The 22,343-nt window shown below is 41.6% G+C and overlaps 1 protein-coding gene across 1 annotated transcript; it reads right to left on the bottom strand.

Annotated features, from left to right (window-relative positions):
* Window positions 1-1,879: 1,879 nt before the first annotated feature.
* On the bottom strand, window positions 1,880-22,074 carry Dhc93ab (Dynein heavy chain at 93AB). Its single transcript, XM_071778532.1, has 37 exons — window positions 21,483-22,074; window positions 21,018-21,257; window positions 20,615-20,847; window positions 20,259-20,524; window positions 19,718-20,124; window positions 19,130-19,557; window positions 18,805-19,046; window positions 18,389-18,653; window positions 17,710-18,253; window positions 17,265-17,582; window positions 16,599-16,953; window positions 16,141-16,412; window positions 15,490-15,870; window positions 15,105-15,253; window positions 14,796-14,825; window positions 13,935-14,180; window positions 13,288-13,816; window positions 12,654-13,218; window positions 10,172-12,565; window positions 9,661-10,022; window positions 9,021-9,497; window positions 8,548-8,812; window positions 8,122-8,471; window positions 7,771-8,033; window positions 7,379-7,675; window positions 7,058-7,227; window positions 6,679-6,982; window positions 6,131-6,600; window positions 5,266-5,820; window positions 4,896-5,196; window positions 4,431-4,712; window positions 3,917-4,218; window positions 3,608-3,735; window positions 3,312-3,526; window positions 2,873-3,229; window positions 2,644-2,792; window positions 1,880-2,492 (listed from the first exon to the last, which is right to left on the bottom strand). Exons 2-37 carry the CDS (start codon window positions 21,253-21,255, stop codon window positions 2,198-2,200), a joined length of 13,404 nt encoding a protein of 4,467 aa, XP_071634633.1. The 5' UTR covers window positions 21,256-21,257; window positions 21,483-22,074; the 3' UTR covers window positions 1,880-2,197.
* Between the last annotated feature and the right edge of the window lie 269 nt (window positions 22,075-22,343).

Here is a 22,343-nt window from a genome sequence, read left to right as displayed (position 1 = left end):
GATCGTAAGAATCGAAGCGACACGAAATCGTATTGACAACAGAGTTGTCATGCTAACAAATGCCTAATTAGTATTCTCGTTTATCGACTAATGAGATGCTCAAGATCAATGTGGCATTACGCATAATTTTCACATTAAACGAGCTCATTAACAGTAAGGTTGAATGAAACAGATTGTTGTGAACGGATCGAAGGTCGGAGTCTTTAAAACGAGAAGATTACCTATTGGGTTCTCCGTCAATGCAAACTTCGATTCTTTTCGAAGACTCTTATTTCAAGGATCTTTATTAACGAGTTCTTACTGAGAATTCAAGCTTATATAAGTTTCACTTTCCAGAAAATGTACTAATAATTTCAATACGTGGAAGACGAGTATTAAACGTGCTCTTAGAATATATTAATGACTCTTTTCTTCAATTATATTGTAAGATAATTAACAGTCTATAATAAACAATATATTTACTAATTGACTCGTAACTAAATTAATTGCGAGATAAAAATTACGCAATTTGTTGCGTATGATATAAACATAATACTGACAACAGCCAGTGTGATTATAACAATATTAAAAGTTAATGATGTATAAATTAACATGCTATTTCCCGTAATACTGAAAGTACGTTATCGCATGTTAGATAATATCCATATTCCGTAGAATATATTAACAAAATTTCAGAATATTTTAGTCACTCTCTCTCTCTCTGTCTCTCTCCCTCTCTTTCTTTCTCTCTTTATTTTCTTTCCCCTATTCTTTGTTCAGCAACAAAGCCGACGCAATTTTCGAGATATCGCCTAACGAGTGGCTGATGCCCAATTAAGCGCTGAAGTTTCTTTCGAAGTCCGTGCCAGAAGCGCAAGTCCTGAAACCAGAAGCTTCCTCTCGTTCCGCCTGACACGCGAAACATCAGCTATTCGAGCGGCTCTTACACCCTCCGCCGTCCAGCGCGGCTTAATGAAAACCGTGATTGAAGCCGGTGCACGGATGCCGATCGATCCGCCACGTATCACGGAGGAGGGTGTCCGAGAGCCAATCACCGGGAACCGTCAAAGGGACGATAATTTTTTTCTTTGTCCCCCTTCTGTCCGATGGGATTCATGAGTTGACTTTGTGCAGATCGTACTATTAGCAGTGCTGCTGTATGTTTGCTGTGTGTCCGAATCATTAGGGAGGCCGGAATGCAATAATAATAATGCTGCAGACCTCTGTGCATGAAACAATGCAGACAGACGATTCAGTAATCGCGTGAATATCTTTTAATTTCATTTTAAGAGTTTTTCTCGCTCATTCTACGAGAACGATACTTCAAAGGCTGTGGCACACGGTAAAAAATCGAAAATTTTATTTATTTCGCTATGCACTTTTGATACCGGCGATATCAAAATTATGAGACCTTTGTGTTCTTCATGCGGATATATTTTCCTCCCTTCTTCCCTCGTATCCCTATCTCGGGACTCGGCACTAAATTAAATTGACCGACACTTTGTAGCTGGATATAGGCATCGGCTTTTGTTTACTCCGGGGGTACCGGTATTGATCTCCGACGTCTTCAGGGAGGGCTCCCGGTTACGACGAATGACGGATAATTTCTCCTTTTTCCTCTGTCGCGGAAAACTGAACGCCGATTCGTGAAACGGGCCGGATACTCCTCGGAGACCTCGCATCGTTTCTCCTCCTACGTTTTATTAACTCTCGGTCGATTAGTCGACCTCGAAGCACCCCACCTACGATCGACCGTCTGGGATTTGCCGTCGAATCGTTCTCTTCTTTATATGTCGTAATTGCGGAATCGAGTCGCGTGAAACATCGTCTTGCGAGTAAAGAGCAAATTTATCTCAGATTTAAGAGTATAATGTCTGAATGATTACACATAAACTATTGGTACATCTACAGTGCTATATCTTTATTAGAATGTAAAAATATAACAAGGAGAATTTTATTATAACTAAATAAGAACAATTATATTAATCTTAATTAATTAATTCCGACTAATATTTTTACGATTTTCATACAACAAAGAGAAGTCTAAAATACCGCCTTATCTACGTAACGAAGATCACCAGCAAAAATATTCGACAAAAAAATGATTTAATGTTTATCTCCTTGCGAACAGGTACAATCGCGATGTCAATACATTTATTAATATTACTTAAGCAACCAACGTCGGACTAATTGCTAAATATAACGGCAATTATTCTATCTAGGTTTGCAGCAAGAGAGCCACGCCGGCCAACGTCCACTTGGCCGGTTTCTCCTTGCTTTTTAAATTAAACGTCCATACATATGTCGGGCCACGCGTGCGTGTTTTGTACACCGGGCACTCGTACATGTTCCTCAAATCCTGTTTGTCCTGCGTGATCGCGCGTACATTAATCACCGGCATCGCCGGGTATAATTCCTTGGGTCTGGAGTCGACGATGATTCCTGTTTGGACGTCCCATCGCGCGCCTTCCATAAATATTCCGTGAACGTAGGCCCCGTCCCTCGGCGCTGACCTAACGCGAACGAATCGGGAAGAAAGTCACTCCTCGGCTCGATATACAAGAACGAATCGACTTAACGGGCGACAACTATTCTGCTCCTCGCGACCGCGTAGATTATACCCGTGGAAACTTGAACTTTCGTCCAATTATTTTTCCTACTCACGTGAATTCTTCCTTGTTCTTTTTGGTCACGTCGCACTGAAGGCACATTTTGTCGAGCGGCAACTCGTGCCTCCTAGCTGTCGATTGCATGATGGCGGTGAGTAACGATTGGGGATTGAAAAACCCGGCGAGCCACACCGACGCCGGTAACTGGAAAAGGATTAATTTTATCGCGTTACGTCAGCTCTGTCTGTAAGAGCGTGCCGTCGTTGTATACTCTGTGTACACACAACGAAATCCGTGGACCATGTTTCCAGCTCTCTGATCCTGAGCAGCAGATCGACGAACCAAGCAGTCAGGCCCAATAAAGACGGATAAGCCCTGTTAGCCCATACCGGCGGAACTTGATCGAAGAACAACGCGTTCTCCAGGTCCTCCATGTCCGACGTTATGGTGAGCTCGCCCTTGAGGCCCAGATCTAATTCCCGCAGCGATCGTTTGATCTCGGTCGTCAGGTAATTCATCCTCTCGCATTCTTGAAAGGCGACGATTACGTAAGGTGTCCGTTCCTCCACCTTTCCCATAATCTCCGTCATGTTGAACTCCTCGGGTAGCTTCTCTATTATCTCGTCCAATACTTGCTTTACCTGCGAGATAAATACGACGTATGAGACATTTATATCTGCATATAATATATCTGCAAAGAAATATACATATATATAATAACACCTTCTCTTCTCTGGTAACTGTTTGTCCTCCCGAACCACCAGTATCACGCGGTTGCATCTCAAAAACTGTTCGGAATAAATTCTCAGCCGTCATCGTTAAAAAGCCGATTTCTGCATTTGGATGTAATCCATATAAATATGGTGATTCCGGTGGTATAGCTTCGTCAATATATGTGTGATAACCGACTAGATCTGTATTAGGGGGCGCGGGAAAACCTGAAATGCAAGGTGATTCGTAACTTTTAAAAATATTATCCTTCATTAATATTAAATAACCGAACGCGTCTGCTAGTTTACCTGGTGCCAGTTGCAATTCTCCGTCGATCAGGTCAGGCTGCATTAATTCTTCAAGATAGGATACGCAAAGTCTTCTGTCCCAGTCGTCTGTTATATGGCCACCATACATAATTTCTCCGAAGAGATACCTTTTTAAAAATATTAATTATTAAATTCTTTTATTCGTAGTTTGAGGAATAATTTTAAGTTAAACTATATATTTACGTACGTAGCTTCATTAATTCTACATAACTTTTAATAAATTATGCTGTGTATTTAACCCATTTATCTTATTTATTATTGATCTTAAAAATATAAATATATATTAACCTTAAATCTTCCCAAGGTACTTTCGGACTTGCTTCCAAATAATTGTAAAGCACACTGACACTGATATTCAAGTCTCCCACATTGAAGGGATATATTTTATTCCAACCCTGGGGTCCGAATTTACGACGTTCCGCAACGACTGCGTGGAAGTAACATAAAGAGAATAAAATTGCTTTGAACTCGGCTTCTTTAGAGCACATTTCTAAAGTCTCTTGAGTAAAATTGTCTAGAGCTTTATGCAAATTAGCTTGCATGCCGGTGGGTGGCTCATTTGTAATTTTAATCGATGATTCCAGAATACCCTAAAAGTAATGAAACAATATCGATAAACAAATATTAAGTTTATTGAGTTAAGTTTCTGTTACATTTAAACAATTAATTAAAAATTTACTGTTTACAAATTTTATAAAATAAAATAAAATTTATTTTATGGAATAAAATAAATAAAACAAAATTTTTAAATTAATTATCTTTATTTTAAAAATGTAAGGTAGAAATATAAGAATATTCTTACTTGAGGTATTATATGGCCGGCTGGCGTACTAGCCGGTTCTGCGCTCATGAACATTCTATAATCGGGATTAGAACCTTCCGCGGCCATTTCCAATTTCTTCTCCAATAGTGGAAGCCATTTTTTTACTAAATGTATATTTTGCAACACTACCCAATGCCCATTTTTGGCTGCTACGTCTATAGCCTGCTCGGCCACCGTTTCTTGTCCTTGACCGAGGGACACATTATGGAAATTTTGATTATCTGACATAAAACCAAGGCGACGCCCTAGATCCTCCACATCCTGAATAAATATACAAAATAAGACATTTTCTGTCTTATTATTTTATTCTGTCTCATTTTCTCGCTATTTCATAAATTGAATCTAATAATCTGATTTTTATTGGTGTGAACAAATTTTAGAAATTATTTTTGAAAACTGCGTTATGTATAAGAAAAACGGTAAAAGGAAATATTCCGTAATAACCTTCAGTGGATTTACTCCGGGCGACAGAATAAAGAAAATGGGAGTGCTCGGGCTAGTCTCTTCGAAAGATTTCGCGAACTCCACCGTTCTCGCCTCGATGTATCTCGCGCCGAGCTTCTCCTCAATAAATGCTGCGATGGCATACGTCATCCTGTCCGGCCTCAGAGCTCTCAGCATGCACAGACGTTGTATAGCCGTCTTATTTTTCCACTCTTGGGGAAACTTCTCGCGCTCCGGGCACTCGCACTCCACGAACTTTTTCCAGCGTTTGGCGGAACTCTCGATGTCTCGGTCCAAATTCCTTCAAACAAGCGGGATAAGTGGGTATAGCTAAAGCGACAACGGGACAACAGTTTCTCATCGTGCGTACCGAAACTCCTCCCTCGTAGCGAGACTTCTTATGCCGCCCCAACTGGTGTTGGTGAGGAAATCGACCGGCGAGGTGACGTGTGGCGTTATAGGGAATCTCAGGAAGAAGTCCAGCTCGCTGGCCGTGACTTCGTTTCTCACCAATAAGATTTGAAAAGCCATTTGCGAGGCGAAGATCAGCTTGTCGCACTCAAAGAGTCCCCTACTGGTGTACATGAAGACCGAATACGTGATGCACTCGATCAGATTCTGCACTCTTCCCGCAACGTCGGCCGCGGGATTGGCCTTCAGGATCGCCTTTTGAAATACTACGCTGAAGGCCTTTAGCGAAAATTGGTAGATAGGATTGATCGTGTTCAAGTCGTTTAGAATGAAGTACAGCAACGAGGCTCTCGCTGCTGCCGGCCGATATAGTTCGCGAGCCGCGTCGATCTGTCGGCTGGTGCCGTGAGCCTCCGTAACTTTTGTCTCGATCTCCGCGGCAGTACGCTTAGTAGTCTCTAAATTCTCCACGAGAGATGTGTCTTCGAGGACATTGCTGCCGGCTGATGATAGCCTAAAATGATAACATTAAAATTAATAATTATATACATTGCATATATTTACTGCTCGTCAAGTACACTTATTTATTTGACGAACTCACATATCACTGGCTGCAAATAAATTAGTAAAAAATATATATATAAAGAAAAAATAGTATTATAATGTATGAATTATAATATTTACAAAAAATTATTATTATTATTATTATTATTATTTTAGAACCAAGCTTTTGAGCAAACATTTTTGAGTGAAATGCATCGTATATAATTTATCGTGTATATGAGTAGTTTATAAATCTTAATTGTTTAATGACAAATTTGTACCTCGACAGAAGCGAATCTTCAAGACTGTTGAGAGTAATCTTAAAGTCATTCTGTTGCCTGGTAAGCTCCGCCTTCAACTCCTCTAAATCTGGTCTCTCCGCCTTAACGACTTCCGCGAGCAATTGATCCTCCAAGCCGTCCCTCGTCACCGTAAAATTAATCAGCGTAGTTTGCGCCTGCATTTCCGGCTTATAATGGGGATTAGCCAGTTTCGTGTGCAGCAACAATCTGAACATGGAATTGTATTCCACTTCCTTATCGCCGATCTTAATGGCTCGGCCTTTCTTGATTAAATTTCGGCCGAGCAGAGGATCCAGGACGGGATCTACAGACTCCCCGATGTTCTCCAGCAGGACTGTAGATCCGTTTGCTAATGATAATTCGATCACGTCCAAATAACCACGTTGACCTAATCTGATCACTTTTAGCTCGTCTCCGTACTTCTCCTTGATCCACTTTATACCCTGAAGCTGTAAAAAATTTTTTTATTGAATTGAATTCGATTTTCTATCATTTCCTCTGATATATTTCGTATAATTTCTTGATACCTGTGGATCTATCATTAGCGGCCAACGATCGGAGTTGGTCAGTATCGTGGCGTTCTCTGTCGACATTCGATCGTTCGGCAATCCCTCGTTATTCCATTTGGCGATTTGCGTGTCATCCGTTAGCAGCGAGAGGGGATCCAGGCCTTCGGTAATTGGGATTGTCGGTTCCACGGTGCGCATGAACGGCAACCATTGCTTGTTTTGCAAATCCTGTCGGAATTGTTTTGTGAAACAACCCACGTAGGATATAAAAGCCGTCACCAATAGTACATCGCCGGGTAACGTCGATGCTTGCTGCATGAAGCTACAAATATTTGCATTTTTTACTTTGTTTATATAACGTTATAAAATAAACAAAATGCTTGTAAAAAATGCCCACTTGGCGACTGAATCGGCCCAACGAACATTTTCGGACGCCAGACCGCCGACTAATCTGTTCGCTAACGCGATTGTTGAATTTGTGGCATCGGCTTCCTGTTGGCATTTTAATTTCTCGGATGTCGCTTGCTCAAAGTCCGCCGTTAACTTTGCCAGCTGCTCTTCCAAAGACTGAAAAAAAGAGATCGGTTATCCAAACTGTTTTCATAATAAAGCATTGCATGTGAAATATATATATGTGTGTGTGTGTGTGTGTGTGTTTATGGAACTTTTTGAAACTTTGAGGCATGGAATCAAATATTTGATATTGACGTTCACTTACGACTACTTTTCGCTTGATACCACTAAGCTTATCTTGAGCTGCAGCCAGCTCCGCGTTCGCATGTGCGAGTGCCTTCCGTTTCGGTTCCACGTCGCAAAAAACTTCGTAGAACTTGATGATATTGATCACCCAGGCGCATAAGCCCGCCGCGGCGGCTGACTTGGATCTTACGAACTCGGGCTCGAATTCGGAATCCTTGAGATAGGGCTGTATCGCTTTAATTACTTCAGGATGTATGTTCTCTTTGTCATAATTGATCAGGGAATCCAAGAAGGTGTCCACTTTCGCCATCACGATCTTTATGGAGAAAACAAAGAAAATGACTTGTTGCTCAGATGAAATCACGATGAGAAATGTTCTCTCTCGAATTGTTCCAATTGATTTGACAATACCTTGGCGGCTTTCCAACTGCGATCCTTAGCTACTTTGCCAGCCGGTGCCAAGAGGACCATGACTGCGGCAGTGACGTTAGTTACAGCGCCGGGAGGCGAGCCGAATGATTTTAATTCCGTTAGATTCGCCTTGTTCAGAGTATTTAGAGCTTCCTGCGCGGCCAGCAAAGCAGGCTCGGCTTTCAGTAAGTCCGCCTCGCAGTCTTTTTGCTTCTTCGAAACTTCCTCGGCTATTACGGCCACTTTGGACTCCTCCTCGTCCGCTAAATTAAATAACATTTTTCAATTAAATTATCTTTAAATAGTATAGAACTGTATAATTTTTTATATATCATTAATGATGTTACAAACCTATCGCTTTCTCTTTTTGAACTTTCTCTGTCTCGACACCAACTATGGCAATTAGAGCGTCTGCCGCGTCGTTCTTCTGCTGTAATTCTACTTCTTGTACGGCCAACTTCTTTTTCAACTTATCCACTTGTACGGCCGTTGATCTCAATTTGTCCAAGCCGTTTTCCAATCTAACCACTCTAGCACGTAGTTCGGAAGTTTTTGTTTTTAACAATTTGATGTATAAACTTATTTGTTCCAAGAAAGACTTCGGGGTCGTGTAATTGTAACGACGCTCGCTGCTCAGATAATGACGGCTGGCTATATTTACGCTGGTGTGTGCGTGGGCCATAAATTTGGCAGCTGATTCTCTATCAGAAAGAACGTATTTCTTATATTTTGAGCTGTATATATTATCTCTGTTCACATTAGCATATTATTCTATACCTGTAAGTTTCTGGTAGCTCCACCAGTTCCTGCAAAAAATTTTTCGATACAGACATTAATGCCTCCTGGGGCCACTCGTGAAACCAGTTTATCATTGTGCAGTTTATGATTGCCGGAAATTTTCTCGATCTGACCCGCAGTGTCGAACCGACGGGAGAAAAACATAATACTATCCTGAGTTGTCGGCGAACGCGATCGATGAAGAACTTCCAGCAATTTTCGCGTGTGTCCAACATACCGGCGCCTTTCACCTCGTTACGAACCCCTGATAAAATTTAATAAGATATATTAACGCTATCTACCTAATGCTTAACGATTTTAGCAAATAATAATAATAATGAATAATAATACTAATAAAGTGATTTGACAAATATTGAACTAAATAACAAAAATATTTTTGTGAAATGTTACGCGCGCGATTATTTTATCTATTTTAATGTATCCAGCGTTTTAATTAAAATTGTTTTTCAAACCTGCTATTATATTCTCCACTTCGTCCTCGGCGAATAAATCGGGAACTTCTCCGGACGCGAGCATGTCATTGATAAGTACTAAGAATTGCTCGTTCGGCACTTGCGCGTCTGTCATCAAGAACATGAGACCCAAATTTTTCAAGCCTGCTTTCGAATACAAAGCGGCGAGTTCCAATTTCAGATCAGTTATTCCGTAGCCCTTCTTCAGCTGAACTTGGAAGACCTCCAGTGAACTTATGAAGGCTGCTAATCGCGAAAGACTCTGCTTACCGGAACCACCTACACCCACTAAGAGCGCACTGCCTCTGGGCGATTCCAGAATCCTATTTACGCGACATACGTGCATCATAGCGTCCTCGAAAAGCACTAAATTCATGGCCGCCACCAAATCGTTATAGCTGACCATTGCTTCTGACAATAGCCGATGTAAAGTCGGCCAATCCTTGACGGGCATGTATTTCGGCTCTCCAACGCCTCCTAAACATTGCGCGATCTTTTTAGTAATTTCCGAAAAATTATATATCTTTATTTAAAAAAGGTAAATGCTGATTATTAAATCTTGAAAAATTAAAATTGGATATTAGTAACGTTGTAAAGGTATTTGTAACAGAAAATTAAAACAGAATTAAAAAATGTGGACCTGCAAAATGGCAATAAATGTTAGGCTTTTCCAGAATCGCGCTCTCGTCCACTTCCTCCACATTCTTTTTCAGAATATCGAGTTGTAGTTTCAAAAAACTTTCGATGTCTTTCTCGTCCGTTAGCTTATCTCCGTAGACGCGTTGAGTTTCGTGCATCCAGAGCCTAATTAGATCCACCGAAGACTGTAAGCACTCGTTGCCGCTGAACAATAAACCTTGAAAACAGTTGGAAAGTTCACGGAGATTGAAGATATAATGGAACTTCACGGCTGTCGGTAGAAACATTTGAGCGCAACGGTGATGCAGTTGAATGCTTGCTTGCACGATGTTGGAGCATAATTCAGTGACGCTTACAGGAAACCTGATTAGTATTATCGTTAATTAGCATTATAACAATAATCGAATAATTTTCGAGAATTACAAATTACAATGTTATTCGATAAACGATATTCAATTATTGTGAGTGTATATTTGATATGTAGAGAATTTGATTATCCATTCCAATATTACCTGTGTTCTACATTCGCGAGATGCTGCGACAAAATGGATGTATATATCATCGTCAAAGAATCCACGTTTGGGAAACTGATGGCAAATACAGCGAAATGCCTTTGCAATCTCGGATTAATCGTAAACGATCCAGCGGTCGGATTCATGCAGCTGACGTATTGACAATTATGAATGTCCTTCAGGGTTAATTTTGTTCGATCGTACCAATGACCGTAATCTAAGTGTTGCCTAATTAACGTGTGAGGCTGAACGGTGCCGTACGCGTCCACTTCCGGCATGTTCATGTCGTCGATGAAATACACTAAGGTTTTGTTTCCCGGCGGGCCGTAATTTCTGCCCGCTTTCTTTTCCAATGATTTCTCCAAGATCTTCTGCAGCATTTCGGATGAAGTGTAGAAATTGAACGGTACGTTGGAAACCGCGTAATTCTCAGAAAGTTGAAGAAGTTTCTCGGCGATCAGGACAGTCTTGCCGCAACCAGCCGTGCCGACCAACATTACCGGATGTTTCTCCGGCATCAACAAGTCGAGAAAGTATTTTATTCTGATACACTCCGACGTGTAGACAAGAACGGCTTGCAGTGGCAGCTCCGGATCCAACTCGAACTTCGGGAGACGTTCCGTCCAGGGAAGAAAACTTCTCGTCTCGTTGTCGATGTAATAGTCGAAAACCGTTCCTTGCGACGGAAATTTCACTTGCTTGAATTCGTTGGTCCACCATTTAGTGAACTCTACTCGATAATCCACAGTTTGATCCTGAAACATGGAAGAACCGAAGGCCCAGACGGCGGCGAACACGAAATAAAGTTCGTAATGATCCTTGTGGAAGTCGCTGGTCGTCAGCTCTGGTCTTAAGAGACAATGAAGAAGATGGCACAGCATCTCGACGTGCGCCATGTCGGCTATGGGCGTTATCTTCTTGAATCTCGTTCGTAGAGTCTCGAGACAAGTGGGGATGTATTTGTCGAATAGCATGACCAGATTCGACTTCTCGTTCGGCGAAGATCGCTTCTCAACCCAACTGGTCACGTACGGATTCCACCCTAAATCCTGCGGATTTATGTACAGGATACCGGCACGCGAGACCGTGGCGGGTGTAGCGGTTCTCAGATTCGATATTTCGAAGAGTAATCTCATGGCCGGTGTGAGGGCGATTCGTTCGTTGCTGGCCAACGTCAGAACTTTGTTGTCGTCCATAACGGTATTCAGCGATTCGATCCACATTGGATCGATATCGCCGTCCAGGACGATCCACTTCGGATGTTCGCCGCCCAAGTTGGCCTGCTCTCTCATTATCACCGAGAAGAGGCCGTCTTTCCACTCCCGCGTCGCCGGGTTGATGATACCGAAGAGCTCGTCGTTGGTCACAGCCTTGGGATTGAGATCGTTGTAGACCGGCCTTCTTTTCATATTGTGATAAGTCTTAAATAGCGTCTTCCAAACTTGAGTCTTTCCGGAACCAGCTATACCTACGATAAAGACGGAGTGTCTCACTTCTAACAATTCCTCGAGTTGCACGACCTTGAGAATGACACCGTCTTCCGGTTGCAGACTTAGATCGGTGGCCGCTTGCTTAACCATCTTCTCGAACTCGACGTCTCTTTTTCTAGGAACGTCCAATGCCGGGAATAAATCGGCTATCAGTCCCATAAAGACTGGCAGATCGTCCGACACTACTTTAGGAATGTTGAAGTCTCTCAGGGCTCGCATTAATACCTCTTCTTCCGGTCTGCCGGGATCGCCTCTTTTCAAGCTCCCGGCGACTACCAAAACCGACTTTATCGCCCTCAAACCCCAATCATAGTGATCCTGTTTGGACAATAACTCCTTGCACAATGTATACAACGTGATGAACTTTCTCGCGAGAACTCTCGCATCCTGAAATCCTTCCGCTACTAACATTATCTCGCATATCAGCTCGAAGTCGGGCACTACCATGGCGCAGGGACGGAAAAGCGCCTTCAGATTCTCTGGCAGTTCCGTACGACCGGCATAACCGGGATTCATGGTGATGAATATGCCAACGGTCGGCTCGAGAGCTATCATCTCGCCCATGAAGTTGAACTTTTCCTTCTTATCCCTGATGGCGTCTTGAATCGATTTCACTTGCACGGCGACCACCGAGAGCACCTCGACAGTGATCCTGTTGAATTCGTCGAAGCAACCCCACGCGCCGGTTTGCGCCAGACCCTTGTATATGTTACCGCAGGACTTGTAGTCCATCTGCTCGGAGCAGTTGAACACGTACACCATTATGCCGAGAGCTCTGCCCAGATCTTTCGTGGTCTCGGTTTTTCCGGTTCCGGCCGGTCCTGCTGGACCACCACCCATGATAAGATGCAGAGATTGCGTCAGAGTTATGTAGCACCTGTCCGTTAGCGGCGTTATGACCAATCTGGGAGCAAATAAACGTATTATACACATTACATCAGTGATCGATGAAAACGTACCGATATTAAGTAAAATATAATGCGTGTTCTAACCTGGGGGTATTACCCAGGTATTCGTGAGAATATTTGAACTGTGCGTCGCAAATATTTGCGAAGCAATCCTTTTCCTTCTCGTCCCATCTGTGTCGCAGCTGACTCTGCCATTGGAAGGCCTGCGCGCTCTCCACCTTCGACTGCACCAGCTTCGTCACGACGTCCCTGGAGTGGACGTCGATCGTACAAATGGTCATGACCTTCTGCCTCTCCTGCTTAGTCAATTCTCCTATCAGTAGCGTGATCAAAGTGCTCAGCTGCGAGATCTGCTTCTTCAGATAGTCCTTGATCGAGTTATCGTAGCCCTCCTCGAGACGCGCGAAGGCCATATTGACCTCGGTAGTCCACCAAATCTGCGTGCCGCAGAGAGACACCTGGGCCGGATAATCGAACAGCCACTGCTCTCGCGGCTTTTCCTCATACAACACAACCGCTTCGCTGAAGTAATGCCGGATGGACACGCGCATGGCTTTCTGAAGACGATTCAACCATCCTTCCACGGGACCTTCGCAAATCATCTCGCAGTTTGCGAATTCCACGTATTCGCCGTCTTTAGCAAACATGCCTGAAATATAAGTGAAAAGTTAAATGACTAATATTTAACACTAAATATTACCCGAAATTAATTATTTACCTAGGACGCGCTTTACCGAGGTATCTTTAGTGTCAAAGTTCAGACGCGCCATAGAATCGAATAACTTTGTCAAGTGTTTCGCCACTATTTCCGGTTGGTTTCCGTTCGAGAGTACATCCAACAGATCGCTAGAAGAGACGAAGTAGAATCGCGGGAAAGCGAGACGCTTGGTCTCGAGATACTCCGCCAAGGCTTTCTCGCATAACACGAGCCCTTTTTGCAAAATGTCCAAAGTGGACACGAGACCGTCCTTATTTGTTGCCTCGACGACGTTCGGCGTTTTCGCCATCTCCTCCGTCATCTCCTTAAATTCTTTGTCGATGCGATCGAATCGCTCAGCATCCACCGGCAACTGCCGTCGAATATCCTCGGACGACATAAAAATGCTTTCGAGGTGCATCCAAGTACGTTGAACCTCGAACCAGATCGTCGTCACTTGATCGGCGATACTCAATTTCTTCTGCCACGACGACACCTCCTCCAGGAAGTGCGCGATAAATTTCGAAGTGATCAAATTTTGTAATTGCACCTGCAATTTTAGGAAGGAAATTATCTTTAAATATCAGGATGATATTTCTATTATTGATTGCAAGTTGGAAACGTTTAAATGGTCTAGCGTTGAAGTTGAAATATTAATTAAGAGTAACCTGGTTTTCCTCTAAAGTCTCAATCAATTCTTCACTAGCTCTTATTAAAGTAGCTCCCGTGCGAGCGTGAACTTCCCGCTCAAATTCCATTTTCGACCACGTAACATTCAATTCTTTCATGTATTTTTCCATGGACATTTCCTTAACTGCTTTATCCACTATATTCTTAACTTCCTCCTCGCATTCGTGGAGATTCAACTCGAGCAGATCGGCTAGAGTCGTCGATTCGTCCATTACAAAACGAACCTATGTATAAAAAAATCGTCTGACGATCTCAGCTGCATTTTCTCTATAAAAAGCTATTATATCGGTCGTGTGACTTACTTTAATTCATAATATAATTTAGAGTGATGTAGGAAGTTGCTAAATAACGTAAAATATGTGACTTTCTGTATTTATTAGCAAATTTATTAAAAAATCGTACAATGATTCATACAATGAATGAATAATGAGAAACTTACATAATGAAAGAATGATGGCGACTATAAATAAGCGGTTTATCAGATTTCTAGCGATGCTAAATGTGGCTATTCTTATTTTTATTTTATTATTAAATGCGAAATTTATATTAAAATCAGCATTAACTCAGATAAACACATTCAAACAGGCTTATATAAATATGAATCTTGCGAATAATAAAATTCTAAAATCCTAGCTTTATATTAACCAGCGTGTCATCGCATGCTGCGTTGTAGCCATGCTTACAAAATAATGTACACTTATGACGTGTAACAGTGCGCGCTTATGAAAATCTATCGTGCCGAGATTGATTTTGTCATACGAAAATTTAACTATTGAAAATATAAAAATGAGAATGTAGTTTAAAACTAAGTTCCACGTGCGTATGTACAGCGGACTTACGGTCATTTCTGGAGTCATGTTGCCCAATTTCTGTAACACCGATAGCGTATATATACAGCGGTGCAACTAAGTCTAGTATGATTTCATGTGATTACACACACTCGCATTATATACAATTTTACAGGATTATATCAAACGTGATGATAGTAGCATAATTAAAAATGTTAGAAATATAAATAGGTAGGGCGTTGAGCTTGTATGAATTTATGTCTTCTTTCAGCTAAAGATATCAAGTATATCTCCTAATTTGCACGAGTTTATACCGTAGGGAAATGAATTAAACATCCGCTCTGCGATTTCCAGCGATACCTTAGTACTATTCATCAGCTGTCGCCAGTGTCTCTCTCGAATAGCTGGATTTTGCAACTCCCCTACGGCACGCAGCGACGTAAGCATATTCTTCACCGTCGCTTCCAACGATACGTAGGTGTCCCATGGCCGCATTTCTTTGTCCAGTGCTACTCGACAAAATATATCCGATGAGATAAAAATTGTACCGTTTTAATTTAGGAAAACATTTTAGCATGATTTCGCAGATAATAAAATACAGCTGTACCTTGCGTAACGGTAATTTGAGTTGTGCGAAAGAGGGAGCGCGAAGAACAGTAATATTTTATAAAGATATATTCAGGACATAAAACCGCGCAATTCGAGGGAATCCTTCGGGAGCGCGGACAATTTCTTAGCTACTAACCACGTATCTCCTTCGCAAACTTCTTGCACTCGATGTCCATATTCTCCACGTCGATTTTCCTCCAGGGCGTCGTCTTCCAGCCCTCGATACTACTCTGCACTATATTTACATAATCCCAGAGCTGCTTAAGCATCTTCAGCTCCCTCCTGCACTGCCTCAGCTGTTTAAATTCGGGTACCGTCACTTCAAACAGCGAGGCGGATTCTTGTATATCCTTCATTTGACATTCCAGCATCGCGATCTCTTTGTGGGCCTCGTCTGACAGCTCGTACGGATTCTTGCAGTCGTACTTAAAGAACAGGTATCGTCGAAATGCCTCTCGATACTGACTTATTGTGATGTCGAACGCGGAAATCCGACCGCGAATTCTCGATACTTCGCCTATTATTTTCATACATCTTTATTATATTTAATGATTGGTAGGAATGGTTATATAATATGTTGCAATAATATTGTATAATATTTAAACGTAAAACTAAATTCTAAAAAATTTTGTTTTTAGGTAACAAATATTAGGTGCGCTACTACTAATTTAAAAAAAAATGTGTGAATATTCTTATCTGTATGTTTTTAATTAAATAAAATACTTCGTCGATTGACAATAGTATTGTCAGCTTAATAATAACGTCGGTAGCGTTTTATCTTACGTACCTGCCTGCAATGGCGCAACTTGCTGCTTCACCATAAGAGCGAGTTTTTTCGTGTTTGCCCATTGCTCCGGCAACTCTTGCAACAGCACGTTTACTTCTTCGGGTATATCTTGATCGTAGAACTTGAGCAACTCAATGGTTTCCTCTAATGGGTGGAACATCTCGTCCGTAGTTGGCTGGCGTTCCTTCACCTGCAGTAGGTAGCCCATTACGCTAACTAGAGCCGCATAATCGCCCGGTTGTACTTGTTGTAACAATCCCTCGTCCGCTAATCTGGAAACCGAATACGATAGATTAAAGAGATAAGCCATAAATGATGATAATGATTAAAATTAAAAAATATGCGAGTTAAGAAAAATAATGATTTAAATGTTGTACTTAGAAATGAGATCTTACATTGAATTTTGAGATATTTGAATTATATTACAATTATTACATACGTTTTATGTGAGAGTATACCTTATGAACGTTCCCAGATCAGAAAGGCTGCTTGTTACACGATCGACCAAATGTTTTTTGAACATGCTCGACCATTTGCACACCGTATTCAGTACCGACTGTCTGAAGGGTCTTAGATCTACTCTGAACCAGCCGCAAAATGCTTTGGACAGATCCATTTCCTCGATCTCGAGATAGAGGCCCTCGTAAAGGTCAATTTGTTCGCGGAATTGCTCCATTTTCGGCGGTGACTTCGTCGGACCTTTAGGGTCCTGAGCCGCCACCATGTCCATTTCTTCCACTGACAATTGCCGACTGTACTCGAGAAATTGTTGCATCACAACATCCCTATCATCCAACCATAAATAGGCGTAACCTAATCGAACATTGAAGCGTTGCATTTAAAGATTTAAAAAACAATGCGTGTAATTATTAGTTTATATTTCGGAATAAGGAAAATAGAGAATGTTTTAGAATCCATTTCTTAATTTCAATTTTAATTTTAAATTAATTTTCTCAGATATATAATTTATATGATAAATGTTTAATGTAAAATTGTAACTCTTTGAAAATTATATTATGTTATATGAGATTTTTGACGAATTATTGTCGAAAAGATACTGAGAGTAGTTATTAAAGACTTCATTCAAATCAAAACTATTGTAAACTAGATTGTTACAATCATACCTTCAAAGTTACTACAAAAGTCAGTAGCCTCCTCTACGGCAGTAGCTACGCTTGTCAATATCTCGTCTTTCATTCCCTTCATGTCTGCGTCAGATGCTAATTCTTCAGCATATCCTACAGAATCATTTTTTAATCTTGGTACCAAACCGGCCATGCCGGTAATGTCATTTAACATGCCGAGAATTAACTGATCAAGCCCATCTGGATCTTCGGGTTCCAACGATGGCATGTAATACAAATCTGGTTCCCTGAGCTCTAATTTTGCTTCAAGTAACGGCTCGCACTGACCGATTGGATCCATACTTTCCGCCAAGTAGCCTAAGTGTAACGATGATAAAAAGATATTCGATTTTATTAAATCGATTGATGATTAATGAAGAGACGTTAACTAAATTTTCCGTGTCATTAAATGTGGCTTTTTCTTAATTTAAAAATGGATATAAACCTAAAGAGCAACCAACTGCTTTTCGAAGGGACTCGATCACGATGTCGTCAATATACTTCACGTATTCCTGCCAAGCTTCCTGTTCGGTCTCGTTAATTTGAAAGAGCGTTTTATTTTCTTCCAATATCGAGTGTATCTGCTCAGCGCCCTTGGTGATCTCCGCGTAACGTTTCGATACTTTTTCCGGACGATCTTCCAAGGCCAGCAATGTCTCCTTACGACGGTCCTTCCGTTCTATGAGGGGCGTTTTCGTCCAAGGTTCCAAAATGTTTCTAATCTTCTCCACGTTCGATTGGGCGGACTTCATGCGCTTCCACAGCCCCTCCACGAGATCACCTAACTCCGTTATATATTCCAGAAGCCCGTCTGATCTCCAGCATAGCTCATCTTCTCCACGAGATATCAGGGAATCGATTCGCGCTACTTCCAACTCGATTAGATCAAACTCAACACGCTTGGTTGTTTTATGTATGTTGTTGTACGAATCCACCGTTCTACCTAGCATCGTGCGAAATTTTCTGAACGTCTCCGCGCTCTCGGATACCTAACAATGCGATATAAAATGGAAATAATTAAACACCACGTAGTAACGACGAATTTCCGTAAAAATAAAAAAATTCCGAGCACGAAGACATGATTTTGCTCGTTTTACTTAAAGCACGTATTTAAGACTATGTACCTTAATTGCTTCTTCGGGAATATCGGAATGCGACATTTGTTTCAAATAGGTCACTTCTTTCAATATTGCGAGAAGATCGGGATCGAAATTTAATAGCAAAATATTGTTCTCTCTACAAACCAGATGACGGTTGAGACCAACGTCAACAGTTTGCGGTACCGTACGCGCCCATTCAGTGAAAAGATCGTTTTCTTTATTGGCAAATATTTTTATTAATCTTTCGTGACGTGCCATTATATTATTACCTTCGTCGCTGTGAACGATTCTGCAAATGAAAGATGTTATAGGTAACTATCAGATTATTGAAGAGATATTTATTTTTCTCTTCAAATTTTATACAATTTTCTACATAAAAATACGAACCACTCTTTGAATTCTATCTAGAAGATAAAGTTAAACAAATTTTTGATACATACGGATGCGGCATGGCTTTGAACGATTGTACCGGCAAGTTGATACGCTGCCGCAACATGCTGGTGAACGTTAAGGCAGCTGCCAAAGGCGGTAGATCAATCAGAGCACCTCTGCTACCGCGATTGAACAGAACTTCCACTATCGAAAGTTCCATGTTTAAAAGCTCGAGAATCCTGGTGTATCGATTAGTGAATTGTTTTCGTATGACAGGACGCTCCAACACTGACCCAACGATATTTATCAACTGATAATAATTAGAAACGAGCATCTTTTACGTTTCGGACATTTGAAATCCATTGTGCTAAGAAAAGCAAATGAATTACAAACCTTGAAAACACTTTCAAGATTGCCGCAGTCGTCGAAAGCCTGGCACAGAATCGCTGCCAGTTTACTGTCGAGGTCGATAATGGATTCAGCAAACTTAGCGCAATCGACGACGAAGGATTCGTCGTCCGGCTCGAGAACGTCGCTGGCCCTCACGGTGAACGAGACGAAAAGCTGCTGGAATTCTTTGAACACGCTTATGATCCTCGTGCTCAAAGACCGTCCGAGAATGCCACCTATTTCAATCTTCTCCAACTTGGAAAATTCAAGGACGGTATCGAACAGCCACTCGATATCCGCCAGCCGTTTCAGGAAAGCATCGAGACGAGTGAAGACGGCGGTTGAATTGAATGTCCAAGGTGGAGCCTCCGGTTTCAAGCCAGGCATGTGTTTTCTCAATTCGAACTGTTTTTTGAACTCCTCCAGTACTCCTGATTGAAAAACATATTCTTTCAAAAAATTTATAACATTTAATCAATAATGTGTTATTTAACAAATCTAGCACTTGAAAATTTCTGCACTTATTGATAGATTGATGATTTTTCATATTTCGATGTAATGTAAGAGGATAACTTAACAAATGGTTATTACCTCTCGATATTTTAACGCGCTGGAGAGCTTCGTCGACATCGCTCTGAAATATCGACGTCGGGTCGAGAAATCGACGTGCCTCCTGTATCAATAAGTTGCATATCTGCCGGAGTATAATGATGAGTTTACTAGAGCTTTGATAACTCTTGCAATTTGCCCATGCTAATCCGAGCGAGTGTACGAGAATTGCCATCAGCGGCTTAGCTTCGGCGAAGTCGATCTCTTCCACGGACTTGAAGCACTTCGCCAGAGGTGTCAAGTACAGTGATATGTCCTTCGCTTCGGCCAAGGAGGAGACGACATTGTCGAACAACGTGCGGAAACAGGGGAAGTACGCGCTGTCAGTTTTCTCGAGAATTGTCGCCATCTTCTTCACGCGATCCTCTTGCAGTTGATCGTAGATGTATCTGCAAGATGAGCGCGATAATAAATATTTTTACTGTATATAATATACGCGTTGTACTATAAATGAAAGAAAAGTGCATTCGACTGTCTTATAAAAGTGCCATATGAAAAATGTATGTCGTCTATTACTCGATACCTCAAATTCGCCAATCTGGCAGACCAGTACTCCAGTTCGATGTTGGGCGTTGGGTTTTGTCCGTTTTCAAACGCGACGCTGGATTCGTGAGTGACCACGTCGTTCACCAAGTAAGCCCACTTAATCACCACACCCTCTATAGCACTTTTTAGATACAGATCAGCCGCTTGCGGTCCCTCTGTAGAAACCAATCTCTCGACTTCCGCCACCTTTTCGAGACCTGCTGGCATCGGTAGTACCGTTCGTCCATTTACCTGACCTTTTACCTGTGCATTCAAGCGTAATATTATTTATTAAAGATTTTATTTGAAAAGGTAGAATTTTAAAAGACTTAATTATATCGATTGCTTTATTACCTGGTACAACGTACCACGGAGAGCGTGTACGTGCTTACATATGTCGTGAATCGCTATTTCCGGCAAGTCTTTGTGATTTTCCGGCTTGGTGAGAAGTGGAGCGACGATATTATCTACTAACGTAGCCAATTGGTCGACAATTCGGTGGGATAGATCTCCCACGATTAACATAGCTGAACATCCTTCCTTGTCTCTTGGTAATGGCGCTTCCTTTACCTTGATTGCGTAAACTCCTACATTAATGACATAAATTTGTTCTTTAATATAAATGCTCGTAATATACTCACGATAAATAAATCATCGTTGAAGCGGGATAAAAAGTTCTTGGAGATTATTAATTATTGTTAAAATATTTCTGATCATTCAGTCGTGATACAACAAATTGCAATCATGAAGAACTCACCCTTTGTTCTCTGGCACGGTATGGGAAAACTGGACGATGCCACTAATTGCGCATTCGGTGTTAAAACGACAAAAAGAGCAACTGGTAACGGTTTGTCCAAGAAATCCAACACCACGTTTCGATAGTCTTCCGTCAGTAATAATCTTCCCCATTTTTCCGGCTTTAATTTCAAACTCTTCTGCACGAAACCGCCGATGTATTCAAGTCGAAAGTCGAGCGGTGCTTCCGGAGTAGTCATTTCTGTTCACAATACCAAAAAATATTTACATATTTTCTTCTATTAGGAATTTCAATGTAATTTCCCTTTTTAAATAATAATTTTTGTTCAGAAGCAAATATATATGGAGGGGTAAAAACCACAGTGGTGTAAGTCAAATTTTTAAAAATATTTTCTTGTGTGCAATCTGTATAATATATAAATTGCATCTATGCACGCGAGAAAATATTTTTAAAAATTTGACTTACACCGCTGTGTTTTTTACTCTTTCATATAATGTCTTGTTGATAGATGCACGTGTGTCTGTTTGTCGATTATAAATATAATAAAGGGAATTAAATACGTCGATTAAATTTTTAGACAGCAGATTAATGGCAATCTCCCGCTTGCGCGATGGCAAAACTCGAAGAATGAATGACCGAACGACTCCGCGCCGAAGACTCGAGCGACTTAGCTTCTCGCCTTAGTTCACCGCGGGGACGAGCGGTCGTGAAACGCGAATATTCGCTGACGCGGGGTATCATGCTCGTTAAATGGCTGTCATGCAAGCGGGTCAGGAAACCAGGTACGGACTGAACCAGCGAAAAGCAGTCTGGCATTGGACGATCGTGTCTCTCCCGAGTTGGAACCCCCGCACCCTCGGTTGGCCGCCCTATTGTCGCGAGACGCACGTAATATGCTGAAAACAACTGACATTGCACGCGATGTCCGCCTTCCGCGCAGCGGCAGGTACGATCTCATTCCTCCTGCAAAGTTTCCTCAGGCTCGCGCACCCCGAGTCTTCCGGTCGCTAGCGTGACGTTACGTTTCGACTCCTTCTACCTGCTTCCTGCTTCTACTTGCCTCGCAACGACGTGGATCTTCGCTACATTCGTAAGTTTCCCCAATACGTTCGCGAATATTAGCGCGTCGTAAGACGAAGTTAACACTCTCGTTGCTTGCCGCACGTTTGGCGAAGTCTTTTACGTGGAACATGACTTTGTTATCAAGACCTGGTTCTTCATGTGTTCCTATAGTTTTATAAAATATCATCGAGTAACTACGCCGATGTTATAACATAAAATTTTTGTTATCGTAGAAGGTATAGGTAAACTGATTAGTTTCGATTG

The sequence above is a fragment of the Temnothorax longispinosus genome, chromosome 5 (genome assembly GCF_030848805.1).
Source record: "Temnothorax longispinosus isolate EJ_2023e chromosome 5, Tlon_JGU_v1, whole genome shotgun sequence".
NCBI lineage: Eukaryota > Metazoa > Arthropoda > Insecta > Hymenoptera > Formicidae > Temnothorax > Temnothorax longispinosus.
This window is presented reverse-complemented; position numbering and strand designations above follow the sequence as displayed.

Coding starts and splice junctions, on each gene's coding strand:
- Dhc93ab (XM_071778532.1), bottom strand. CDS start 21,255: ATGACTACTCCGGAAGCACCGCTCGACTTTCGACTTGAATACATCGGC. Junction 14,826..15,104: donor AGCTGATGAATAGTACTAAG/GTATCGCTGGAA, acceptor TCGGTGTTACAG/AAATTGGGCAACATGACTCC. Junction 13,817..13,934: donor AGACTTTAGAGGAAAACCAG/GTTACTCTTAAT, acceptor CTAAAATTGCAG/GTGCAATTACAAAATTTGAT.